Source organism: Labrus mixtus, chromosome 1 (genome assembly GCF_963584025.1).
Source record: "Labrus mixtus chromosome 1, fLabMix1.1, whole genome shotgun sequence".
In the NCBI taxonomy this organism is placed as follows: Eukaryota; Metazoa; Chordata; class Actinopteri; order Labriformes; family Labridae; genus Labrus; species Labrus mixtus.
The window spans coordinates 845,698-873,197 of record NC_083612.1 but is presented as its reverse complement, the minus strand read 5'-3'; the positions used below and the strand labels follow the sequence as shown (position 1 = coordinate 873,197).

General features: G+C 40.6%; 1 protein-coding gene across 3 annotated transcripts in view; it reads left to right on the top strand.

The window, feature by feature from the left end:
• LOC132978994 (kinesin-like protein KIF13B) overlaps positions 1–27,500 on the top strand; it is a 74,452-nt gene that overhangs the window by 38,827 nt on the left and 8,125 nt on the right. For all 3 annotated transcript variants that reach the window (XM_061044427.1, XM_061044420.1, XM_061044436.1), the window contains 17 exons: positions 7,041–7,231; positions 7,308–7,587; positions 8,201–8,363; positions 8,460–8,615; positions 9,538–9,687; positions 10,617–10,742; positions 10,939–11,112; positions 15,096–15,253; positions 17,204–17,336; positions 17,449–17,604; positions 17,761–17,860; positions 25,291–25,417; positions 25,603–25,658; positions 25,744–25,868; positions 25,953–26,228; positions 27,195–27,347; positions 27,426–27,500. The exon at positions 27,426–27,500 is cut by the window's right edge and continues 3 nt beyond it. In XM_061044427.1, the coding sequence (XP_060900410.1) occupies positions 7,041–7,231; positions 7,308–7,587; positions 8,201–8,363; positions 8,460–8,615; positions 9,538–9,687; positions 10,617–10,742; positions 10,939–11,112; positions 15,096–15,253; positions 17,204–17,336; positions 17,449–17,604; positions 17,761–17,860; positions 25,291–25,417; positions 25,603–25,658; positions 25,744–25,868; positions 25,953–26,228; positions 27,195–27,347; positions 27,426–27,500 (2,599 nt within the window). The remainder of the gene's footprint in view (positions 1–7,040; positions 7,232–7,307; positions 7,588–8,200; positions 8,364–8,459; positions 8,616–9,537; positions 9,688–10,616; positions 10,743–10,938; positions 11,113–15,095; positions 15,254–17,203; positions 17,337–17,448; positions 17,605–17,760; positions 17,861–25,290; positions 25,418–25,602; positions 25,659–25,743; positions 25,869–25,952; positions 26,229–27,194; positions 27,348–27,425) is intronic.

Here is a 27,500-nt window from a genome sequence, read left to right as displayed (position 1 = left end):
CAAAAAGTTCTGTGACATCCAGGCTTTTATATCTAAAATACAATTAAAAAGTGAGTCAATTTGTCTGGTGTCATCAGGAGACACGGCCACATAGATCGAAAGCAGCACTGAGGTCGAGTAGTACCAGAACTGACGGCTTGTTGTTGTCGAGGTTTTTTCTGATATCATTAACTACTTTTAGCAGGGCCGTCTCAGTGCTGTGGCGTCTCCTAAAGCCAGATTGAAACATTTCTAATGTAGTGTTTGAGGTTAAAAAGGCACTCAACTGATTAAAAGCTAACTTCTCAGGTATGGCAGGTTTGAGATGGGTCTAAAATTACTAGGTGTTAAAATATCCAGGTTCCCTTTTTTTAAAAAGAGGTTTAATTAAGGCAGTCTTAAAATCGGTAGGGACGACACCTAGCTGTAAGAAGTGATTTACTATGTCGAGGACATCTTCTGATACTGAATTAAAAATGGTTTTAAAAAGGGATGTTGGAATTGGGTCAAGGGAACACGTGGATGGCGTTGGGGTTGTGAATGTTGCTGTTTATCAGGTTTGAGAAATATTCTTGCCTTGATTTTCGGATGGCTTTGTTGTAGTCTTTTATTGCTTCTATGAGTATATTTTTTATCAATTTCTATTTTGTTTTTCGCCATCTGCGTTCAGCAATTCTGCAGTCTCTCTTAAGTGCATTGGTCGCATTGTTTTTCCATGGAACAACCTTTTTTGTATTTACTGTCTTTGTTGTGATTGGAGCGCAGGCATCAAGCACTGTCCTCAGTTTATAATTCAAATCGGTAACAAGTTGTTCACAGGATGATGGTAAGGTGGTATTTATGTAAGTGGTAAGATGTGATGTAAGAGTTGTGGCTACTTCTGGGGTAATGTGCCGTTTGTTAACTGTACGTTCTATTGCACCTAGAGGAGAGTGATCAAAACTGTTAAAAAACACACAATGATGGTCAGACAGAGCTAGGTCAGTGATGGATGAAATATTAATGTTTAGGCCATATGATATAATCAGATCGAGGGTGTGTCCATGTTTGTGAGTCGGTGTATTGACATGCTGTTTAAAACCCATACATCTAATAACTCTAAGAACTCTTTGGCTCTGGTATCTGCCAGACTGTCAACATGTACATTAAAGTCACCAATTAAAATACAAGCATCATAACTTGTGTGAACGACAGATAAAAGATCAGAGAACTCTGTTAAGAAAGAGGAGAAAACTAAGTTGGGGGCTCTGTATACTGTCACTGCCAGAATATGTGGCTGACATTTTAAAAGTGCTGCATTGTATTCAAAGGAACACAATTCTCCAAAATCTATGTCCATACTTTTCAGTGCCTCTTTATAGATAGCAGCTGTTCCACCACCTCTCTTTCCCTCTCTGCAGGAAAAAGAAAAGGTGTAGCTGGGTGGACAAGCCTCTAAGAGTGTGGCAGGTGCATCTGTGCCCAGCCAGGTTTCGGTCAGGAAAATACAATCCAGGTTTTGATCACTGATGAGGTCGTTAATAATAAATGATTTGTTTGATAATGCCCTTACATTTAAAAGAGCCATTTGAATTTCTTTGCATTTAATTGCGGACATAGAATTTATGTTTATGGGAACTTTTACCAGATTATTGAAGTTTGGACCCTTTGTAGTTCTATTGAAGAAGTGATGGGTGGAGATGATGGGTTTAATAAATTCAGGAGCAGTAGAAGGGGTTAGAGGTCATGGAGAGATACACTGCACTGCATCTGAGAGCCCTTTTAGATGAAGTCCATCACGTTTGAAAAACGCTGGACGGCCCCAGAAAACATTGAAATTGTCAGTAAAGGTGACCTTAACCTTATCACAGATGGATTTTAGCCATAAGTTGAGCGAAAACAGGCGACTGAATTTTTCAATGCCTCTTTTGTGAGTTGGAAGAGGTCCTGATGTTGCAATATTTTTTCCAGTTGCTTTCAGACTGGAAATCAAAGTTTTGAAATGTTCCTTTAATATTTTGGACTCCCGGTGAGATGTTTCGTTGCTGGCGATGTGTGCCACCACAGTACTCACGTTACAGTGCTTTCCAAGCACGGCTGGAAGCTGGGTGTTGAGGTCTAACACTCGGGCTCCAGGGAAGCAGTGGACCGCTGCGGTGGTTCCGTGGGAGGTGAGCGAGAGCCCCCGGACGATGGAATCCCCAATCACCACGGTGGAAGCAGCATCTACAGTCAGATGTTTCTGCCTCTAGATCATTAAGACGCGACTTCCTGTGTTTCAAACTGAATTGGTTCGTCCCCTTGTGGTCACTCGACGCCACTTCACTGACCCTGGATCAGATCATCAACCAGTAGCCCGTCATGCACTGATCACAGCCCCCCCCCCCCAGGATACATCAGATTTACAAACAGCTCCTGTGACTCCAGGTCTCATTATTACAAAGTGCAATTAATAACACCTTGCACACCTCCACTTTGCACTTTAATAACTTGACTTTCCATTCTGGAATGGGCTCTTGACTGATTTTATTTGTTTATTCATTTTTTAAATTAGTTTTGGTTTATGTTTTATGGTGATGTCCTTGTGTTTCTTGTCTTCTGTGTGCTCCTGTTGCAACACAAATTTCCCCTTGTGGGCAGAGGGTGTAAAGTAACGAATTACATTTACTCACGTTACTGTAATTGAGTCGTTTTTTGCTGGACTTACTACTTTTTAAGTCGTTTTTCAAATCTGTACTTTTACTTTTACTTAAGTAGGTTTTCTGTTAAGTATTGTAATTAGCTACATTTTATATCACATCCATTACTGAGTAAAAAAAATAAGCCTGTTATGAATGATTTTCCTTCATTGCACCGGAGTGACGAGAGACAGAGCGGGTCTACCTGCTGAAGGTGTTTATAAACTGATGTCTTGTTGTCTTCAATCCAGATGATTTAAATAAGTTGTCTGTGGTTCTGACTCTCGGACAAAGAAGTGACTGACGATGCTTTTTCTCACTGCAGCGTTCACGACTACAATCGACGCTGCAGCTCAGAGCGATAAACACATTTAGTTCCTGAAAGTTTTTCATTATAAAAGTCCCTTATTACCATCTCTGTGATGTGCTTTTATTTTGAAGCAGCCGTATGAGGAAGTTGGGTGTTATAAGCTGCTGCAACTTAACACATCTCAGATGTGTGAAAATAAATACTTCAAACAGATTCAGTTAGAAGCTTCAGTAGCTAATAGGTAAACAAACAGAGACTAAAACATCTAATATTTAAACTCATACAGACTCATTAGAAGCTTCAGCAGCTAAGAGGTAAACAAACAGACTAAAACATCTAATATAAACTCATACAGACTCATTAGAAGCTTCAGCAGCTAAGAGGTAAACAAACAGACTAAAACATCTAATATAAACTCATACAGACTCATTAGAAGCTTCAGCAGCTAAGAGGTAAACAAACAGAGACTAAAACATCTAATATAAACTCATACAGACTCATTAGAAGCTTCAGTAGCTAAGAGGTAAACAAACAGACTAAAACATCTAATATAAATTCATACAGACTCATTAGAAGCTTCAGCAGCTAAGAGGTAAACAAACAGACTAAAACATCTAATATAAACTCATACAGACTCATTAGAAGCTTCAGCAGCTAAGAGGTAAACAAACAGAGACTAAAACATCTAATATAAACTCATACAGACTCATTAGAAGCTTCAGCAGCTAAGAGGTAAACAAACAGACTAAAACATCTAATATAAATTCATACAGACTCATTAGAAGCTTCAGCAGCTAAGAGGTAAATAAACAGACTAAAACATCTAATATAAACTCATACAGACTCATTAGAAGCTTCAGTAGCTAAGAGGTAAATAAACAGACTAAAACATCTAATATAAACTCATACAGACTCATTAGAAGCTTCAGTAGCTAAGAGGTAAATAAACAGACTAAAACATCTAATATAAACTCATACAGACTCATTAGAAGCTTCAGCAGCTAAGAGGTAAACAAACAGACTAAAACATCTAATATTTAAACTCATACAGACTCATTAGAAGCTTCAGCAGCTAAGAGGTAAACAAACAGACTAAAACATCTAATATTTAAACTCATACAGACTCATTAGAAGCTTCAGCAGCTAAGAGGTAAACAAACAGACTAAAACATCTAATATTTAAATTCATACAGACTCATTAGAAGCTTCAGCAGCTAAGAGGTAAACAAACAGACTAAAACATCTAATATTTAAACTCATACAGACTCATTAGAAGCTTCAGCAGCTAAGAGGTAAACAAACAGACTAAAACATCTAATATAAACTCATACAGACTCATTAGAAGCTTCAGCAGCTAAGAGGTAAACAAACAGACTAAAACATCTAATATAAATTCATACAGACTCATTAGAAGCTTCAGCAGCTAAGAGGTAAACAAACAGACTAAAACATCTAATATAAACTCATACAGACTCATTAGAAGCTTCAGTAGCTAAGAGGTAAACAAACAGACTAAAACATCTAATATAAACTCATACATACTCATTAGAAGCTTCAGTAGCTAAGAGGTAAACAAACAGACTAAAACATCTAATATAAACTCATACAGACTCATTAGAAGCTTCAGTAGCTAAGAGGTAAACAAACAGACTAAAACATCTAATATAAATTCATACAGACTCATTAGAAGCTTCAGCAGCTAAGAGGTAAACTAACAGACTAAAACATCTAATATAAACTCATACAGACTCATTAGAAGCTTCAGTAGCTAAGAGGTAAACAAACAGACTAAAACATCTAATATAAACTCATACAGACTCATTAGAAGCTTCAGTAGCTAAGAGGTAAACAAACAGACTAAAACATCTAATATAAATTCATACAGACTCATTAGAAGCTTCAGTAGCTAAGAGGTAAACAAACAGACTAAAACATCTAATATAAACTCATACAGACTCATTAGAAGCTTCAGTAGCTAAGAGGTAAATAAACAGACTAAAACATCTAATATAAACTCATACAGACTCATTAGAAGCTTCAGCAGCTAAGAGGTAAATAAACAGACTAAAACATCTAATATAAACTCATACAGACTCATTAGAAGCTTCAGCAGCTAAGAGGTAAATAAACAGACTAAAACATCTAATATAAACTCATACAGACTCATTAGAAGCTTCAGTAGCTAAGAGGTAAACAAACAGACTAAAACATCTAATATAAACTCATACAGACTCATTAGAAGCTTCAGTAGCTAAGAGGTAAATAAACAGACTAAAACATCTAATATAAATTCATACAGACTCATTAGAAGCTTCAGCAGCTAAGAGGTAAACAAACAGACTAAAACATCTAATATAAACTCATACAGACTCATTAGAAGCTTCAGCAGCTAAGAGGTAAACAAACAGACTAAAACATCTAATATAAACTCATACAGACTCATTAGAAGCTTCAGTAGCTAAGAGGTAAACAAACAGAGACTAAAACATCTAATATAAACTCATACAGACTCATTAGAAGCTTCAGTAGCTAAGAGGTAAACAAACAGACTAAAACATCTAATATAAACTCATACAGACTCATTAGAAGCTTCAGTAGCTAAGAGGTAAACAAACAGACTAAAACATCTAATATAAACTCATACAGACTCATTAGAAGCTTCAGTAGCTAAGAGGTAAACAAACAGACTAAAACATCTAATATAAACTCATACAGACTCATTAGAAGCTTCAGTAGCTAAGAGGTAAACAAACAGACTAAAACATCTAATATTTAAACTCATAAAGGCTCATTTTAAAACAATAAATGGATTATCTTTCATCTCAGGTTTAGTTGCAGCTAAGTCAGCCTTTGAGGCTGCATTTGAGACTAACCAGCCTCAGAATAATAAAACTAAAAACACAAATACTCTTTACACTGTTTATGATTGAGACAAAGATTATTTTAGTATTTTCTTAAATAGTTCAAAGTCTTTCTATGTGATGTTTCACACTTAAATGTATAAATCAAGTATCTCCTCTGAAAATAACTCTGTGAGTCATGACTGTCTACAATGGGTGTAACACCCGAGTCCCACTGTCTGTGATGTTTTCAGAGTTTTCAGAGTCCTATCTTCACTTTGTTTACATCGCCGGGACGGCCGGCTGACTCCTCCCCTCGTGTATAAAAGTTGTTTAATTGAGGGACTAGAGAAAAGAAGAATAACATACTGTACTCACTGCTTAACTGTGTTTCTAGATCACGCTCATTTCAGGTAAATTTACATGCAGTGTGAAGATACGAGCATAATAAAGATCGCTAGCATTAGCATGCTAACACAACAATGCAGCGCGAGTTGTTTTGGTTTCATGCTGGTGCTCAAGGGCGACATCTGCTGGATCAAAAAATCACATATAAAGACTTTAAACATTTCCCTTTCATAAAACAGCTGATTACTTGAACATAAAAACTTTGATTATTTATTCATCATTATTTATATTTTGTTTTTGTCAATGGGCTAGAAAAGAAAATGTTTATCTGAAAAGATAAATCTTTGTAAAGATTTGCCTTTAATTAAAAAAACTTTGAGATTAAAATCCTCTCGTCCTTTTTTCACGACACACGAGAGACGCGTTGTTAAAAAAAGTAACTAAGTAACTTTTACTTAAACTACATTTTAAACGAGTTACTTTTAACTTTTACTTGAGTACATTTTTAAACTGGTACTTTTACTTGTACTTAAGTAAAATGTTATCAAAGTAACAGTACTTTTACTTGAGTAAAATATATTAGTACTCTTTACACCTCTGCTTTTGGGACAATAAAAAAATCTGAAGCATCAAGGCTGAGATAAGTTTACGTGCATGGAGAATGTTGTTAATAAAACTACAGAAACAAACAGAAAAGATCTGCAGCTACAACTAGTGATTGGAAGCAATGATGGCGTGGGTTAAACGAAAGCCTTCAGCCCTTTATGTCATTGTTAATTTCCAATAAGCTGCAGGTGAGCATGACACATCATGCTGCTACAGAGACACACATTTTGAGATAAAAGCTGTAAAGAGAAAAAAACTGTGGCTGCAAACCAAATCTTCCATCCAATCTAACACCTGCAGGATCAACCTGCCCAAACGACGGCATCGTGGTGCAGAGGACGAGGAGTGTGAGGGCGGCGTCATGAAGAACAGTGGCAGCAGCGAGCAGCTGGATGCAGACGGCGACACGGCCAGCGAGGTGTCCAGTGAGGTCAGCTTTTCTTACGAGTTCGCCCAAACGGAGGTGATGATGAAGGCGCTGGGCAGTAATGGTAAGAGTGTGTGTTTGGAGAGTTTCAGTGTCTGTGCGTTAAGAAGAAACATCAATAAGTTTGACTCCTCCTACAGATCCGATGCAGGCGGTCCTCCAGTCTCTGGAGAGGCAGCACGAGGAGGAGAAGCGCTCGGCTCTGGAGAGACAGAGACAGATGTACGAGCAGGAGCTGCAGCAGCTCCGCAGGAAGCTCAACCCCGACCGTCTGTCCACCAACAACTCTGCAGGACAGACGTGTGTCCAGCAAGCTCCGGGACAGCAGTCTCACTACCGCAGCCTGGAGAGACTCAGTATGGGAGGGATGAGCCATTCAAGCAGCGCCCAGAGCAGACTGAGGCAGTGGAGTGAGGACAGGTGAGAGCGCTTCTGTGTGGCCAGAGAAATCAACACTCAACGCCTCCTCCATGTTCCCATGCTCCTCCTAACCTTTTAATTTAAGAACTGTCCTCTGTCTTTCCACAGGTGGAAGTGTTTATAGTATATGTCTAGTTTTATTTTATCTCTGTTGTAATTTCTTGCTTTATTTAATTAATTATATGTAAATATGTTTTTTTTTCTTCACTTTTTGCTATTTCCTAACAGTTTGCATTATTCATTATTTATTGTTAATTATGTCTTTATAAACACAAAGGACAAAAACAACACAGCACATCTGCTGCTACCTTTTTCTTATTGCTGCTGCTATTTTATTATTTTATTATAAATCTGTAGCGGTATATTTTAGTTAGACATGTCTATTGCTGCTACTGTGTACAGTATATTATTTGTATATAACTTTTTATTTTATTCTTTGTATCTGTGTGCTGTTCTATCCTTTGGTGTTACCTGCTGCTGGAATCTGAATTTCCTGAGGGAACCTTTCCAAGGGATTAATAAAGTTCCTATATATCTATTTTTACTAATTATACTACTGGGATCAATAAAGTTTATCTTATCTTATGTCTACCCCCCCTCTCTCCTCCATCAGGGAGGCCGTGTTGGTGAGGAGTCTGCGGAGGTTGAGGGAGCAGATCGTGAGGGCAAACCTCCTGGTACAAGAAGCCTGTTTCATCTCTGAGGAGCTGGAGCGACACACAGAGTACAGAGTCACTCTGCAGATCCCATCAGACAACCTCAACGCAAACCGCAAGGTCTCCCACACACACACACACACACACACACACATCCTGTCCTCTGCTGTCAGCCCCGTCACTTCTCTAAATGTGTCTTCTTCCTCCTGTGTTCAGAGGGATGCGGTGCTCAGCGAGCCGGCCATTCAGGTTCGACGGCGGTGTCGAGGGAAGCAGATCTGGAGTCTAGAGAAGATGGAGAACCGTCTGGTCGACATGAGAGAGCTGTACCAGGAGTGGCAGGACTACAACCACAATAACCAAGACAACCCTGTGAGTTCAGTAAGCCCCGCCCCCTAGGTCACTGTCTGAGGTCACTGTCTGAGGTCACTGTCAGAGGTCACTGTCTGAGGTCACTGTCAGGGGTCAGAGGTCACTGTCTGAGGTCACTGTCTGAGGTCACTGTCTGAGGTCACTGTCAGAGGTCACTGTCTGAGGTCACTGTCAGAGGTCACTGTCAGAGGTCACTGTCTGAGGTCACTGTCAGGGGTCAGAGGTCACTGTCTGAGGTCACTGTCAGGGGTCAGAGGTCACTGTCTGAGGTCACTGTCTGAGGTCACTGTCAGAGGTCACTGTCAGAGGTCATTGTCAGAGGTCACTGTCAGGGGTCAGAGGTCACTGTCTGAGGTCACTGTCAGAGGTCACTGTCTGAGGTCACTGTCAGGGGTCAGAGGTCACTGTCAGGGGTCAGAGGTCACTGTCTGAGGTCACTGTCTGAGGTCACTGTCAGAGGTCATTGTCAGAGGTCACTGTCAGGGGTCAGAGGTCACTGTCTGAGGTCACTGTCTGAGGTCACTGTCAGGGGTCAGAGGTCACTGTCTGAGGTCACTGTCAGGGGTCAGAGGTCACTGTCTGAGGTCACTGTCAGAGGTCACTGTCAGAGGTCACTCAGAGGTCACTGTCAGGTCACTGTCTGAGGTCACTGTCAGGGGTCAGAGGTCACTGCTTTTCACTGATAATATTCATTCAAGATTTGTATTTGTCTCACGCTCATACAGATGTGCAGTGAAATGTAACGTCTGTTCTGAAGGTCATGCAATAACACTCAAATCACTAAAACACATAAATACAGTAATATAGAAATATAATGTCAAAATAAAAAAAAGAAATATTTGAATATACAACATATAGAATAATGTAAACGGTGTAAAGTGCAGATTTAATCGAGACTCCATCTTCTCCTCTTTGTGCTCAGATGATGCGCTCGTATTTCCGGCGGGCAGACCCGTTCTTCGACGAGCAGGAGAACCACAGTCTGATCGGTGTCGCCAACGTCTTCCTCTCCTGCCTCTTCTACGACGTCAAGCTGCAGTATGCAGTTCCCATCATTAACCAGAAGGGGGAGGTATGTGGTCACAGATTGAGGTTTAGTCCTTCAGTGGTGATGTGATTATATAGATTTCTACATATCCTTATTGTTTGAATGTTTTTTTACCACCTCAGTTGATTTTGTGTTTTTGTTCTGAGTTTTGATGTCTTGACTGTTTAGGGACTTCAGAATAAAGAGTGTTATGTTTTTAACCCTTAGAGTGAAACGATTTCAGATTACTGAGAGAGAAGGTCAAAGCTGAAGGACTGAAAATACATCTTTATTATTAAATAAATATGTTTATTGAGTTTTCAACAATAGAACACAGAAATAATCATAGTCACACACAGAAGGGAGAAGGTAGGGGCGAGATGGGGTGGGGGGGGGGTCTAGAGTATAGAGTATTAGCATCAAATATGTTTGCATAATAGTCTAAGAAGAAACTCGACGTCTTCACCATCACACACTGCACGCCACCTGTGGGGATACAGAGTGACGCAGACATCTTCTCTCTCTCATTGGCTCAAAGTCATGGACCATATTTAGACCAAACGATGGAATAGAGAACAAACCATATGACGTATTTTTGTAGGCCAACCAGGAAGCATCATCTCCATTGCGTCTAACCAGAATCCTCCTCTGGGATGTTTTAATTGGATTTTGGATCATTGCAGAAAATAATCTGTGTCAAACACACGTTTCTGAAGCGTAGGCGTTTTGTTCAGCAGGATAATCTTCACAGATGAACGCCATTTTTATGATGTGACACACATTTATGAAGCGTTAATGCGGCCGACAGAAGTAAAAAGCTAACGTTATGCTAAAGCTAACTACACCATGGTCGGATGATTGTGACGTCACTAGCGTTACGCTTCAGACGATCTCCGATAAACTAATCCACGTAGCTTAATAAATAGAATAAAATTTTGCTGAGGTTCAGGTCTTCTTCTTCTTCTTGTGGTCAGGTGGCCGGGCGTCTCCATGTGGAGGTCGTGAGGGTTGGAGGGGCGTTAGAGGACAGCATGGCCGGAGGAGATGAATCCGACAACAACCAGGACTCTGAAGTCCAGGATCGTAAACTGGTCTGCATGGTAAGAGGGAGAGGATCTGTTATCAAGACCTGGTTCAGGATCTGTTATTCAGACCCGGTTCAGGGTCAGTTATCCAGACCTGGTTCAGGATCTGTTATTCAGACCTGGTTCAGGTTCAGTTATCCAGACCTGGTTCAGGATCTGTTATCCAGACCTGGTTCAGGTTGTGTTATCCAGACCTGGTTTTTGTCCACAGATTAAGATCCTTCAGGCCACCGGTCTCCCCCAGTACCTGTCCAACTTCGTCTTCTGTCAGTATGCGTTCTGGGATCAGCCTGAGCCCATCATCGTGGCTCCTGAGGTGGACCCGTCGTCCTCGTCGCCCAGCACTAAGGACCCTCACTGCATGGTGGTGTTTGACAGCTGTAAGGTAAGACAGGTGGAGTCAGGGTCACTTTAATGAGTCAAGCTGGACAGGAAGCAGGGCCCGGAGGAATGATTGACAGAGTCCAGCTGATTGAACGTTCATCTGTCAGTTACAGACTGTAACACGTTCACCTGTCAGTTACAGACTGTAACACGTTCATCTGTCAGTTACAGACTGTAACACGTTCATCTGTCAGTTACAGACTGTAACACGTTCATCTGTCAGTTACAGACTGTAACACGTTCACCTGTCAGTTACAGACTGTAACACGTTCACCTGTCAGTTACAGACTGTAACACGTTCACCTGTCAGTTACAGACTGTAACACAGTCATCTGTCAGTTACAGACTGTAACACGTTCACCTGTCAGTTACAGACTGTAACACGTTCATCTGTCAGTTACAGACTGTAACACGTTCATCTGTCAGTTACAGACTGTAACACGTTCACCTGTCAGTTACAGACTGTAACACGTTCACCTGTCAGTTACAGACTGTAACACGTTCACCTGTCAGTTACAGACTGTAACACAGTCATCTGTCAGTTACAGACTGTAACACGTTCACCTGTCAGTTACAGACTGTAACACGTTCATCTGTCAGTTACAGACAGTAACACGTTCATCTGTCAGTTACAGACTGTAACACGTTCACCTGTCAGTTACAGACTGTAACACGTTCATCTGTCAGTTACAGACTGTAACACGTTCATCTGTCAGTTACAGACTGTAACACGTTCACCTGTCAGTTACAGACTGTAACACGTTCACCTGTCAGTTACAGACTGTAACACAGTCATCTGTCAGTTACAGACTGTAACACGTTCACCTGTCAGTTACAGACTGTAACACGTTCATCTGTCAGTTACAGACTGTAACACGTTCATCTGTCAGTTACAGACTGTAACACAGTCATCTGTCAGTTACAGACTGTAACACAGTCATCTGTCAGTTACAGACTGTAACACGTTCACCTGTCAGTTACAGACTGTAACACGTTCATCTGTCAGTTACAGACTGTAACACGTTCACCTGTCAGTTACAGACTGTAACACGTTCACCTGTCAGTTACAGACTGTAACACGTTCACCTGTCAGTTACAGACTGTAACACGACAGACTGTAACACGTTCACCTGTCAGTTACAGACTGTAACACAGTCATCTGTCAGTTACAGACTGTAACACGTTCACCTGTCAGTTACAGACTGTAACACGTTCATCTGTCAGTTACAGACTGTAACACGTTCATCTGTCAGTTACAGACTGTAACACAGTCATCTGTCAGTTACAGACTGACAGACTGTAACACGTTCATCTGTCAGTTACAGACTGTAACACAGTCATCTGTCAGTTACAGACTGACAGACTGTAACACGTTCATCTGTCAGTTACAGACTGTAACACGTTCATCTGTCAGTTACAGACTGTAACACGTTCATCTGTCAGTTACAGACTGTAACACAGTCATCTGTCAGTTACAGACTGTAACACAGTCATCTGTCAGTTACAGACTGTAACACGTTCACCTGTCAGTTACAGACTTTAACACAGTCATCTGTCAGTTACAGACTGTAACACGTTCATCTGTCAGTTACAGACTGTAACACAGTCATCTGTCAGTTACAGACTGTAACACGTTCACCTGTCAGTTACAGACTGTAACACAGTCACCTGTCAGTTACAGACTGTAACACGTTCACCTGTCAGTTACAGACTAACACGTTCACCTGTCAGTTACAGACTGTAACACGTTCACCTGTCAGTTACAGACTGTAACACAGTCATCTGTCAGTTACAGACTGTAACACGTTCACCTGTCAGTTACAGACTGTAACACAGTCATCTGTCAGTTACAGACTGTAACACGTTCACCTGTCAGTTACAGACTGTAACACGTTCATCTGTCAGTTACAGACTGTAACACGTTCATCTGTCAGTTACAGACTGTAACACAGTCATCTGTCAGTTACAGACTGTAACACGTTCACCTGTCAGTTACAGACTCTAACACAGTCATCTGTCAGTTACAGACTAACACGTTCACCTGTCAGTTACAGACTGTAACACGTTCACCTGTCAGTTACAGACTGTAACACAGTCATCTGTCAGTTACAGACTGTAACACGTTCACCTGTCAGTTACAGACTGTAACACGTTCATCTGTCAGTTACAGACTGTAACACGTTCACCTGTCAGTTACAGACTCTAACACAGTCATCTGTCAGTTACAGACTGTAACACGTTCACCTGTCAGTTACAGACTGTAACACGTTCACCTGTCAGTTACAGACTGTAACACGTTCACCTGTCAGTTACAGACTGTAACACAGTCATCTGTCAGTTACAGACTGTAACACGTTCACCTGTCATTTACAGACTGTAACACGTTCATCTGTCAGTTACAGACTGTAACACGTTCACCTGTCAGTTACAGACTGTAACACGTTCACCTGTCAGTTACAGACTGTAACACGTTCATCTGTCAGTTACAGACTGTAACACGTTCATCTGTCAGTTACAGACTGTAACACGTTCACCTGTCAGTTACAGACTGTAACACAGTCATCTGTCAGTTACAGACTGTAACACGTTCATCTGTCAGTTACAGACTGTAACACGTTCACCTGTCAGTTACAGACTGTAACACGTTCATCTGTCAGTTACAGACTGTAACACGTTCACCTGTCAGTTACAGACTGTAACACGTTCACCTGTCAGTTACAGACTGTAACACGTTCATCTGTCAGTTACAGACTGTAACACGTTCATCTGTCAGTTACAGACTGTAACACGTTCACCTGTCAGTTACAGACTGTAACACAGTCATCTGTCAGTTACAGACTGTAACACGTTCATCTGTCAGTTACAGACTGTATTACAGTCTGTAACTGACAGATGACTGTGTTACAGACTGTAACACGTTCACCTGTCAGTTACAGACTCTAACACAGTCATCTGTCAGTTACAGACTGTAACACGTTCATCTGTCAGTTACAGACTGTAACACAGTCACCTGTCAGTTACAGACTGTAACACGTTCATCTGTCAGTTACAGACTGTAACACAGTCATCTGTCAGTTACAGACTGTAACACATTCCTGTCATAGCGGTGTTTTGTCAGTAATTATATCACAGTTCTAATAACTGTTACAGCATCAACGTATCAGAAGTGCTCGTGCGGGTGCTTCTGTGTCACAGTTGAAAGGCGCTGCTGTCCGTCCCACGAGCACTCGCTGCACTCGATTTGTTCACTCACACAGATCTTAGCAGGTTTTCTCTGATAAAACACACGTTTGGTAAAACGGTTTTAAAACCATCAGATCTCGACAAAAGCCGAGTTTAAATCAGCATTCAAAGAAAACAAATCACCTGAAGAGTGGAGAGTGACAGCAGGACGAAAACAGAGAAAAGTTTGATCCACAGTGACAGACAGCTGGAGGAGCTGGAACACGTTAAAGTTAAAGACTAGATCCTGGTAAAGATCAAAGTTATTCACAAAACATGTTAGCCCTTAAGAGAGCTCCTAAAGTAAAGATGTAAGGATGAAGAGTTTCTCACAGAGAAGAAAGAAGGAGAGATTCCAGCTCTATCACAGCCTCATATTAATATCAGATTAGCAGTTAGCAGCATGGTGAAGAAACATGAGCACATAAATATAAGTTTATAATTAGAGCTCAATTAATTTAATAAAAGTTGTAATTGACTTTTGCATGAAAATAAATGTTTCCTCTCCTCCAGCTCTGAACATGAACAGCCCATAATCACACCATCTGCGTGACTTCATCCTGAGTTCATTTCTTTGTGAATTTTCAGTAAAACGTCCAAAAAACCTTCATCACTATTTCTTCTTTTATACGACACGTTTGTTCACTCCAAAGTCTAAAAACTAAAATAACTAAAGTGTTGAATCATTATGCGTCGTCGTGTCTCTCACCTCTGTGGTTCAGACGTTGTTTTCATGAGACTGACCTCTCTGTGGTCCTGCAGGAGCTGGCGGTGCCTGTATCGGAGGATTTCATCGAGTACCTGACTGAAGGGGCGGTCGCCATCGAGGTGTTTGGGCACAGACAGGCTGATGCAGGAAGAAACCCCGCCCTGTGGGACCTCAGCATCATCCAGGCCAAGACCCGCACGCTGCGAGACAGGTAGACACAACGAGTCCCACGAGACCTGGTCTAGTCTTTGGACTACATCACCTGGTTCTCATTAACGGCGCAGTCTAGGCTTGTGAAGGCTGTTTCGTCATGAGCCGGGGATCCGGCCGAAGATTTCTGCCTTTTAATAAGGCAGTTTTTTCTTACCACTGTAACTTTTGCTGCTTTGCTAAAGTGCTCATGATGGATAGGCCGGATCTTTGTAACATAGCAATAAGTAAGGTCTTTTACCTGCTTTATGTAACATAACAATGAGTAAGGTCTTTTACCTGCTTTATGTAACATAACAATGAGTAAGGTCTTTTACCTGCTTTATGTAACATAACAATGAGTAAGGTCTTTTACCTGCTTTATGTAACATAACAATGAGTAAGGTCTTTTACCTGCTTTTTGTAACATAACAATGAGTAAGGTCTTTTACCTGCTTTATGTAACATAACAATGAGTAAGGTCTTTTACCTGCTTTATGTAACATAACAATGAGTAAGGTCTTTTACCTGCTTTTTGTAACATAACAATGAGTAAGGTCTTTTACCTACTTTATGTAACATAACAATGAGTAAGGTCTTTTACCTGCTTTATATAACATAACAATGAGTAAGGTCTTTTACCTGCTTTATGTAACATAACAATGAGTAAGGTCTTTTACCTGCTTTATGTAACATAACAATGAGTAAGGTCTTTTACCTGCTTTATGTAACATAACAATGAGTAAGGTCTTTTACCTGCTTTTTGTAACATAACAATGAGTAAGGTCTTTTACCTGCTTTATGTAACATAACAATGAGTAAGGTCTTTTACCTGCTTTATATAACATAACAATGAGTAAGGTCTTTTACCTGCTTTATGTAACATAACAATGAGTAAGGTCTTTTACCTGCTTTATGTAACATAACAATGAGTAAGGTATTTTACCTGCTTCTTGTAAAGTGTCTCGAGATAACACTTGTTATGAGTTGACGCTATACAAATAAAAGTTGATTGATTGATTGATTGATTAAAGGGTCACTTCACCATGAAACATGAATCTGTGTTGACATTGGGTCATATATGTAGAAATGTGAAATACATTTTGAAGTTGGTGCCTTCTTGACCGAGAAAAGACAGAAAGTGTCTTTTTGGCTCATGTGGATGAAAGACACCAAATCCCAGAATGCACAGCACCGCAGGCCACTCCCACTAAGGTCAGGTTTACAGACATATTTACTTCAACACATAAGACCGTTTCCTCAACTGATTCAGAGATTTCTTCCAGAATTGATCTTGTAAATTCCTGTCAGAAAACAGACTCTATGTCTGTGTCCATAGACAAACAGTGAGAGCACCGACACTACCAGTCCGCCCCAGCTCGAGCCGGCCCCGCCTCCTCATCCTCACCGCCGCCGACAGGCAGGCCTTATGTCTCGGCTGCTGAGCTGGCAGCGGCCGGAGTCGGCCAGCAATATAGTGGCGAGACGGTTGCTGCAGACAGGCCGGTCTTGTGTCACAGAGGCCCCCGGCTGCCAGAGGCGGCTGTCAGCGGCGGCTGTCAGCGGCGGCTGTCAGCGGCGGCTGTCAGCAGCGGCTGCCAGCGGCCGCAGCAGCAAAAACCCAAGACCGGCCTGTCGGCACCATCCGTCTCGCCACTATATTTATATTTTTTCTCAATTATCAGCTTTCTCCATAAAGCCTGTTAGCATAGCTTCAAAGCAATATGGCGGACTTTAGTTTTCGATTCTGGGAGTGAGGCCCCACCCACTGATCTGTGATTGGTCTGTAGCTTCAGCTCCTTTTCAGACTCAGAAATACAAAGATTTCCCATCTCAGGGGAAAATGAGGCATGACCATTCAAAAACACTACCAGGTTTCTAATGATACAAAGATTAATGCTAATGGCTGAATTATCCCTTTAAAGAGATGTGCAGATGTTTCCCAGATGTTCTGATCCTGTTCGTCTTGTAGGTGGAGTGAGGTAACACGACGTCTGGAGCTATGGATTCAAATCCTGGAGATTAACGAGAACGGAGACTTCGTCCCTGTGGAAGTGGTTCCTGCTCGAGATGTGCGGACCGGGGGAATCTTCCAACTCCGACAGGTAAGACCAGACACGACCACGGACAACGACCTCAGTCTTACCTGGTCATAGAGGTCGAGCTAGCACCTGAAAGCCGAGCTCTGTAATACTAAACCCACCTCGTCGTCTGCAGGGTCAGTCGAGGCGGATCCAGGTGGACGTGCGCTCGGTTCAGGACTCGGGCACCATGCCTCTGATTTCAGAGATCGTGCTCGCCGTGTCGGTGGGATGTGTGGAGATCAGAAACACGACAGGAAGCCAGGAGGCGGATGAGATGGACAGTTACCAGGTAAACCCGTCTGATCAAATCAAACACATAAATAACATCAAATCCATAAATACACTATGTAGTGTCTTTGTTTTGGAGTAGCAGGAGGTCACTCTGAAAGAGAAAAAGCTAATATTTAAATATAGTTTGTATTCACTGTCTTATTCTTGCTCACAGGAAAGAGATCTTGAACGTTTGCGGCGCCAGTGGTTATCTGCTCTCACCAAGAGACAAGAGTACCTGGACCAGCACCTGCAGAGCGTGGTCAGCAAAGCAGGTGAGACACAAACCAGCATTCAAACGTTCACAAAGCGTACACCATACTGAGCTCTGCTGGTCTGCAGCTTCTGGACATCTTCATGAATATAATAATAATAATAACTTTATTTAAAAACACAGGTTTACGAAGTGCTTTGACAAACAGCAAAAACAATAACAAACTAAACCAAACACAGAAGAACATAAACAACAGCAAGAACATAACAAATACAAAATACTGAAAATAATTAAATACAATTCAACAGAAAAGAACCCAAAGTGCACGATACCCAACAGACATTTACAGTGGAGGAAATAATGATTTGATCCCCTGCTGATTTTGTAAGTTTGCCCGATTTCAAAGAAGTGAGAGGTCTATAATTTTTATGGTACTTTTAATTCAACACACAGAGACAAAATATACAAAAAAAAAGTCCAGAAAAAAAACATTACATAAAGTTATAAATTAATTTGCATTTGAACAAAGGAAATAAGTATCTGATCCGAATGCAAAACATGACTTAGTATTTGGTGGAGTGACCCTTGTTGGCAAGCACAGAAGTCAGACGACTGTTGTAGTTGGTCACCAGGTTTGTACACATCTCAGGAGGGATTTTGGTCCACTCCTCTTTACAGATCTTCTCCAAATTCTGAAGGTTTCGAGGCTGTCACTTTGCAACTCGAACTTTCAGCTCCCTCCACAAATTTTTTATAGGATAAAGGTCTGGAGACTGGGTAGGCCACTCCATGACCTTAATGTGCTTCTTCTTGAGCCACTGCTTTGCTGCCTTGGTCGTTTCGGGTTGTTGTCATGCTGAAAGACCCATCCACGACCCATCCTCAGTGCTCTGACTGAGGAAAGAAGGTTATCGTCCAAGATCTTACAGTACATGGCCCCATCCATCGGCCCCTCAATGTGTGAAGTCGTCCTGTACCCCTGTAGCATAATGTTTCCACCTCCATACCTGACGGTGGAGATGGTGTTCTTGGGTTGGTATTCAGCATTTCTCTCCCTCCAAACACAACAACTCCAGTTTATGCCAAAGAGTTGAATTTGGTCTCATCTGACCACATCACCTTCTCCCAAGCCTTCTCTGAATCATTTCAGGATTTAAATCCATTATGGTGCAGTGTGTTTCCAATGGTTTTCTTGCTGACTGTGGTCCTAGCTGCCTTGAGATCATTACAAAGCTCCTCCCGTGTAGTTCTGGGCTGATCCCTCACCATTCCCATGATCACCTTTACCCCACGAGGTGAGATCCTACATGGAGCTCCAGACAGAGGGCGATTGATGGTTATTTAATATTTCTTCCATTTTCTTATAATTGCACCAACAGTTTCTCCTTCTCACCAAACTTCTTGCTGATGGTCTTGTAGCCCAGTCCAGCCTTGTGCAGGTCTACAATCTTGTCCCTGATGTCCTTTGGTCTTGCCCATGGTGTTGGAGTGGTTGGAAAGGAAGAGATTGATTCTGTTGTCTTTTTTACCCATAACGAGCAGTGATTGGGAGAACTTTCTTAAAGTGACAGGACTAATCTGAGTGCCTCCCGGGCACTTTACTGGTCTGTGGGAGCCAGAATTCGTGTTGGTGTGTAGGGGATCAAATACTTATTTCCTTCGATCAAATGCAAATTAATTTATAACTTTATACAATGTTTTTTTTCTGGACTTTTTTTAAATAGTCTATCTCTGTTTGTTAAAATAAAGGGACCATAAAAATTATAGACCGCTCACTTCTTTGTAATTGGTCAAACTTACATAATCAGCAGGGGATCAAATAATTATTTCCTCAGTTCCTAAGAACCATCATAAGAACCATCACAAGAACCATCACAAGAACCATCATAAGAACCATCACAAGAACCATTACAAGAAGGAACAGAGCAGATAAACTCTGTAGGGTTCATGTGAAGATGATAAACTCTGTAGGGTTCATGATAAACTCTGTAGGGTTCATGATAAACTCTTTAGGGTTCATATGAAGATGATAAACTTTTTAGGGTTCATGTGAAGATGATAAACTCTTTAGGGTTCATATGAAGATGATGAACTCTTTAGGGTTCATGTGAAGATGATAAACTCTTTAGGATTCATATGAAGATGATAAACTCTTTAGGGTTCATATGAAGATGATAAACTCTTTATGGTTCATGATAAACTCTTTAGGGTTCATGTGAAGATGATAAACTCTTTAGGGTTCATGTGCAGATGATAAACTCTTTAGGGTTCATATGAAGATGATAAACTCTTTAGGGTTCATATGAAGATGATAAACTCTTTAGGGTTCATATGAAGATGATAAACTCTTTAGGTTTCACGTGAAGATGATAAACTCTTTAGGGTTCATGATAAACTCTTTAGGGTTCATATGAAGATGATAAACTTTTTAGGGTTCATGTGAAGATGATAAACTCTTTAGGGTTCATATGAAGATGATAAACTCTGTAGGGTTCATGTGAAGATGATGAACTCTTTAGGGTTCATATGAAGATGATAAACTTTTTAGGGTTCATATGAAGATGATAAACTCTGTAGGGTTCATGATAAACTCTTTAGGGTTCATGTGAAGATGATAAACTCTTTAGGGTTCATGATAAACTCTTTAGGGTTCATGTGAAGATGATAAACTCTGTAGGGTTCATGTGAAGATGATAAACTCTGTAGGGTTCATGTGAAGATGATAAACTCTTTAGGGTTCATGTGAAGATGATAAACTCTGTAGGGTTCATGTGAAGATGATAAACTCTTTAGGGTTCATGTGAAGATGATAAACTCTTTAGGGTTCATGTGAAGATGATAAACTCTTTAGGGTTCATGTGAAGATGATAAACTCTTTAGGGTTCATGATAAACTCTTTAGGGTTCATGATAAACTCTTTAGGGTTCATGTGAAGATGATAAACTCTTTAGGGTTCATGATAAACTCTTTAGGGTTCATATGAAGATGATAAACTCTTTAGGGTTCATGTGAAGATGATAAACTCTTTAGGGTTCATGATAAACTCTTTAGGGTTCATGTGAAGATGATAAACTCTGTAGGGTTCATGATAAACTCTTTAGGGTTCATGTGAAGATGATAAACTCTTTAGGGTTCACATGAAGATGATAAACTCTTTAGGGTTCATGTGAAGATGATAAACTCTTTAGGGTTCATATGAAGATGATAAACTCTTTAGGGTTCACATGAAGATGATAAACTCTTTAGGGTTCATGTGAAGATGATAAACTCTTTAGGGTTCATGATAAACTCTTTAGGGTTCATGTGAAGATGATAAACTCTTTAGGGTTCACATGAAGATGATAAACTCTTTAGGGTTCATGTGAAGATGATAAACTCTTTAGGGTTCATATGAAGATGATAAACTCTTTAGGGTTCATGTGAAGATGATAAACTCTTTAGGGTTCATGATAAACTCTTTAGGGTTCATATGAAGATGATAAACTCTTTAGGGTTCATGATAAACTCTTTAGGGTTCATGTGAAGATGATAAACTCTTTAGGGTTCATGTGAAGATGATGAACTCTTTAGGGTTCATGTGAAGATGATAAACTCTTTAGGGTTCATGTGAAGATGATAAACTCTTTAGGGTTCATGTGAAGATGATGAACTCTTTAGGGTTCATGTGAAGATGATGAACTCTTTAGGGTTCATGTGAAGATGATAAACTCTTTAGGGTTCATGTGAAGATGATAAACTCTTTAGGGTTCATGATAAACTATTTAGGGTTCATGTGAAGATGATAAACTCTTTAGGGTTCATGTGAAGATGATGAACTCTTTAGGGTTCATGTGAAGATGATAAACTCTTTAGGGTTCATGTGAAGATGATGAACTCTTTAGGGTTCATGTGAAGATGATAAACTCTTTAGGGTTCACGTGAAGATGATAAACTCTTTAGGGTTCACGTGAAGATGATAAACTCTTTAGGGTTCATGATAAACTCTTTAGGGTTCATGTGAAGATGATAAACTCTTTAGGGTTCATGTGAAGATGATAAACTCTTTAGGGTTCATATGAAGATGATAAACTCTTTAGGGTTCATGTGAAGATGATAAACTCTTTAGGGTTCATATGAAGATGATAAACTCTTTAGGGTTCATGTGAAGATGATAAACTCTTTAGGGTTCATGTTAAGATGATAAACTCTTTAGGGTTCATGTGAAGATGATAAACTCTTTAGGGTTCATGTGAAGATGATAAACTCTTTAGGGTTCATGTGAAGATGATAAACTCTTTAGGGTTCATATGAAGATGATAAACTCTTTAGGGTTCACGTGAAGATGATGAACTCTTTAGGGTTCATGTGAAGATGATAAACTCTTTAGGGTTCATGATAAACTCTTTAGGGTTCATGTGAAGATGATAAACTCTTTAGGGTTCATGTGAAGATGATAAACTCTTTAGGGTTCATGATAAACTCTTTAGGGTTCATATGAAGATGATAAACTCTTTAGGGTTCATATGAAGATGATAAACTCTTTAGGGTTCACGTGAAGATGATAAACTTTTAGGGTTCATGTGAAGATGATAAATTCTTTAGGGTTCATGTGAAGATGATAAACTCTTTAGGGTTCATGTGAAGATGATAAACTCTTTAGGGTTCATGTGAAGATGATAAACTCTTTAGGGTTCATGTGAAGATGATAAACTCTTTAGGGCTCATGTGAAGATGATAAACTCTTTAGGGTTCATGTGAAGATGATAAACTCTTTAGGGTTCACGTGAAGATGATAAACTCTTTAGGGTTCACGTGAAGATGATAAACTCTTTAGGGTTCATATGAAGATGATAAACTCTTTAGGGTTCATGTGAAGATGATAAACTCTTTAGGGTTCATGATAAACTCTTTAGGGTTCATGTGAAGATGATGAACTCTTTAGGGTTCATGTGAAGATGATAAACTCTTTAGGGTTCATATGAAGATGATAAACTCTTTAGGGTTCATGATAAACTCTTTAGGGTTCACGTGAAGATGATAAACTCTTTAGGGTTCATGATAAACTCTTTAGGGTTCATGATAAACTCTTTAGGGTTCATATGAAGATGATAAACTCTTTAGGGTTCATGTGAAGATGATAAACTCTTTAGGGTTCACGTGAAGATGATAAACTCTTTAGGGTTCATATGAAGATGATAAACTCTTTAGGGTTCATGATAAACTCTTTAGGGTTCACGTGAAGATGATAAACTCTTTAGGGTTCATGATAAACTCTTTAGGGTTCACGTGAAGATGATAAACTCTTTAGGGTTCACGTGGAGATGATAAACTCTTTAGGGTTCATGATAAACTCTTTAGGGTTCATATGAAGATGATAAACTCTTTAGGGTTCATGTGAAGATGATAAACTCTTTAGGGTTCACGTGAAGATGATAAACTCTTTAGGGTTCATGATAAACTCTTTAGGGTTCATATGAAGATGATAAACTCTTTAGGGTTCATGTGAAGATGATAAACTCTTTAGGGTTCACATGAAGATGATAAACTCTTTAGGGTTCATATGAAGATGATAAACTCTTTAGGGTTCATGATAAACTCCTTAGGGTTCACGTGAAGATGATAAACTCTTTAGGGATCACGTGAAGATGATAAACTCTTTAGGGTTCATATGAAGATGATAAACTCTTTAGGGTTCACGTGAAGATGATAAACTCTTTAGGGTTCACGTGAAGATGATAAACTCTTTAGGGTTCATATGAAGATGATAAACTCTTTAGGGTTCATGTGAAGATGATAAACTCTTTAGGGTTCACGTGAAGATGATAAACTCTTTAGGGTTCATATGAAGATGATAAACTCTTTAGGGTTCATGTGAAGATGATAAACTCTTTAGGGTTCATGTGAAGATGATAAACTCTTTAGGGTTCATGATAAACTCTTTAGGGTTCATGTGAAGATGATAAACTCTTTAGGGTTCATGATAAACTCTTTAGGGTTCATGATAAACTCTTTAGGGTTCATGATAAACTCTTTAGGGTTCATGTGAAGATGATAAACTCTTTAGGGTTCAAGTGAAGATGATAAACTCTTTAGGGTTCACGTGAAGATGATAAACTCTTTAGGGTTCACGTGACGATGATAAACTCTTTAGGGTTCATGTGAAGATGATAAACTCTTCAGGGTTCATGTGAAGATGATAAACTCTTTAGGGTTCATGTGAAGATGATAAACTCTTTAGGGTTCATGATAAACTCCTTAGGGTTCACGTGAAGATGATAAACTCTTTAGGGTTCATGTGAAGATGATAAACTCTTTAGGGTTCATATGAAGATGATAAACTCTTTAGGGTTCATGTGAAGATGATAAACTCTTTAGGGTTCATGTGAAGATGATAAACTCTTTAGGGTTCATGTGAAGATGATAAACTCTTTAGGGTTCATATGAAGATGATAAACTCTTTAGGGTTCATATGAAGATGATAAACTCTTTAGGGTTCATGTGAAGATGATAAACTCTTTAGGGTTCACGTGAAGATGATAAACTCTTTAGGGTTCATGATGAACTCTTTAGGGTTCATGTGAAGATGATAAACTCTTTAGGGTTCATGTGAAGATGATAAACTCTTTAGGGTTCATGATAAACTCTTTAGGGTTCATGTGAAGATGATAAACTCTTTAGGGTTCATGATAAACTCTTTAGGGTTCACGTGAAGATGATAAACTCTTTAGGGTTCATATGAAGATGATAAACTCTTTAGGGTTCATGTGAAGATGATAAACTCTTTAGGGTTCATGTGAAGATGATAAACTCTTTAGGGTTCATGATAAACTCTTTAGGGTTCATGTGAAGATGATAAACTCTTTAGGGTTCATGATAAACTCTTTAGGGTTCATGATAAACTCTTTAGGGTTCATGATAAACTCTTTAGGGTTCACGTGAAGATGATAAACTCTTTAGGGTTCACGTGAAGATGATAAACTCTTTAGGGTTCACGTGAAGATGATAAACTCTTTAGGGTTCATGATAAACTCTTTAGGGTTCATATGAAGATGATAAACTCTTTAGGGTTCACGTGAAGATGATAAACTCTTTAGGGTTCATGATAAACTCTTTAGGGTTCATATGAAGATGATAAACTCTTTAGGGTTCATGTGAAGATGATAAACTCTTTAGGGTTCATGTGAAGATGATAAACTCTTTAGGGTTCACATGAAGATGATAAACTCTTTAGGGTTCACGTGAAGATGATAAACTCTTTAGGGTTCATGATAAACTCTTTAGGGTTCACGTGAAGATGATAAACTCTTTAGGGTTCATGATAAACTCTTTAGGGTTCATATGAAGATGATAAACTCTTTAGGGTTCATGATAAACTCTTTAGGGTTCATATGAAGATGATAAACTCTTTAGGGTTCATGTGAAGATGATAAACTCTTTAGGGTTCATATGAAGATGATAAACTCTTTAGGGTTCATGTGAAGACGTTTTGTGTGTTTGTTGTTGTGTGAACAGAAAAGAGCGAGGACGATACGGAGAGAGAGGCCCAGCTGTTGGAGTGGCGCCTGACTCTGACGGAGGAGAGGAACGCCGTCATGGTGCCCTCTGCTGGCAGCGGGATTCCTGGAGCTCCGGCTGAATGGTACCACGATCACATCTTTAATCATTTGAACTTCAATGCACACACAAGGGACTCGAGTCAAATTAAAGATGGCCGCTGTCTTAACTGATTTAAATGTGGAATCAGACTCGACTTGATTCTCACCGCAGTGACTTGAGACTTTCTCCCATCTCTGGCTCACGTGTGTGTTGCTCGTTTGTTCTCAGGGTTCCTCTTCCGGGCATGGAGACTCATATTCCTGTCCTCTTCCTGAACCTCAAACGTAGGTCACTCATTGGCTGGATGACATGCTCCTGTTTTGTCTTCTTGCAGGTTAACATTCAGTGTTTTTCTTTATGATTTCCCAGCTGATGACCTCAGCTCTCAGGACCAGTTTGAAGTTCCTGAAGCCGGAGGCTGGGACGCCACGCTCAGCGGAGAGGACGAGGACGACTTCTTTGACCTGCAGATCGTCAAACACCACGACGGAGAGGTGAGGCGGGAACCTCCTGAAGCGTTTCCTCTGCCGTCTCAGCGGGGGACACCTCAACGTTAACCGTGTTTGTCGACCCTGCAGGTGAAGGCGGAGGCTTCATGGGACTCCACGGTGCACGAGTGTCCACAGCTCAGTCGCGGGGGGGCGTGGCCAGAGCAGCGGGTGTACCTGACTGTTCGAGTTGTGGTTCAGCTCAGCCATCCTGCCGACATGCAGCTGGTCCTGAGAAAGAGGATCTGTGTCAACGTTAACCCGGGACGCCAGGGTTTCGCACACAACTTCCTCAGACGGATGTCCACACGCAGCAACATCCCCGGCTGTGGGGTCACCTTCGAAGTGGTCTCCAACATCCCCGGGGTAAGAGGAGGAAAAATATATCGGCTGTTTCTCCAAAAAAAACAAATAAAAAACACCTCAGCAGGAAGCATCCTTAAAGGGATACTTCACCATGAAACATGAATCTGTGTTGACATCGGGTCATATATGTAGAAATGTGAAACACATTTTGAAGTTGGTGCCTTCTTGGCTGTGAAAAGACAGAAAGTGTCTTTTTGGCTCATGTGGATGAAAGACACCAAATCCCAGAATGCACAGCACCGCAGGCCACTCCCACTAAGGTCCTCTAGTTCAGAATCAGAAACACTTTATTAATCCCAGAGGGAAATTCGATTGTTACAGTTTCTCCAAAATATACAATATAGAAATATATTAATAAAAACATTTACAGACATATTTACTTCATGAGACCGTTTCCTCAACTGATTCAGAGAGAAAACAGACTCTATGTCTGTGTCCAAACAGTGAGAGCACCGACACTACCAGTCCGCCCCAGCTCCTCGTCCTCACCCCCGCCGACAGGCAGGCCTTATGTCTCGGCTGCTGAGCTGGCAGCGGCCGGAGGCGTCCAGCAATATAGCGGCGAGACGGTTGCTGCCGGCCTGTCGGCAGCAACCGTCTCGCTGCTATATTTATATTTTTTCTCCATTATCATCTTTCTCCGTAGAGCCTGTTGGCGTAGCTTCCAAGCAATATGGCGGACGTTAAGTTTCGATTCTGGGAGTGAGTTCCCACCCACTGCTCTGTGATTGGTCTGTAGCTTCAGTGGTCGAAAATATGAGGAACTAGCGTTGTAGTTTCACCCCGCTAACCACAACAGCTTCCAGTGACGAAGCTCCTTTTCAGACTCAGAAATACAAAGATTTCACATCTCAGGGGAAAATGAGGGCGGGATGCACGACCATTCAAAAATACTACCAGGTTTCTAATGATACAAAGATTAATGTTAATGAGTGAAGTATCCCTTTAAACACTTTGTCCTGTCAGGATGCTCCTGGATCAGAGGACAGGGAGATGCTGGCCCGTCTCGCTGCAAGCGCTCCCAACAGTCAGTCTGGTGATGAAGAGGCCGCCATCGAGAAGTACCTGCGCAGTGTGCTCAGCCTGGAGAACATCCTGACCCTCGATAGACTCAGACAGGTAACATATGATCAGACGAGTAGGTCTTCACTGAGCTCACCTTGTCTTGATTTCATATTGTGGAACGTGTGTGTTCAGGAGGTGGCAGTGAAGGAGCAGCTGACGAGCAGAGGGAGGGGCAACAGACGGAGCATCAGTTCTCCTTCAGTCCAC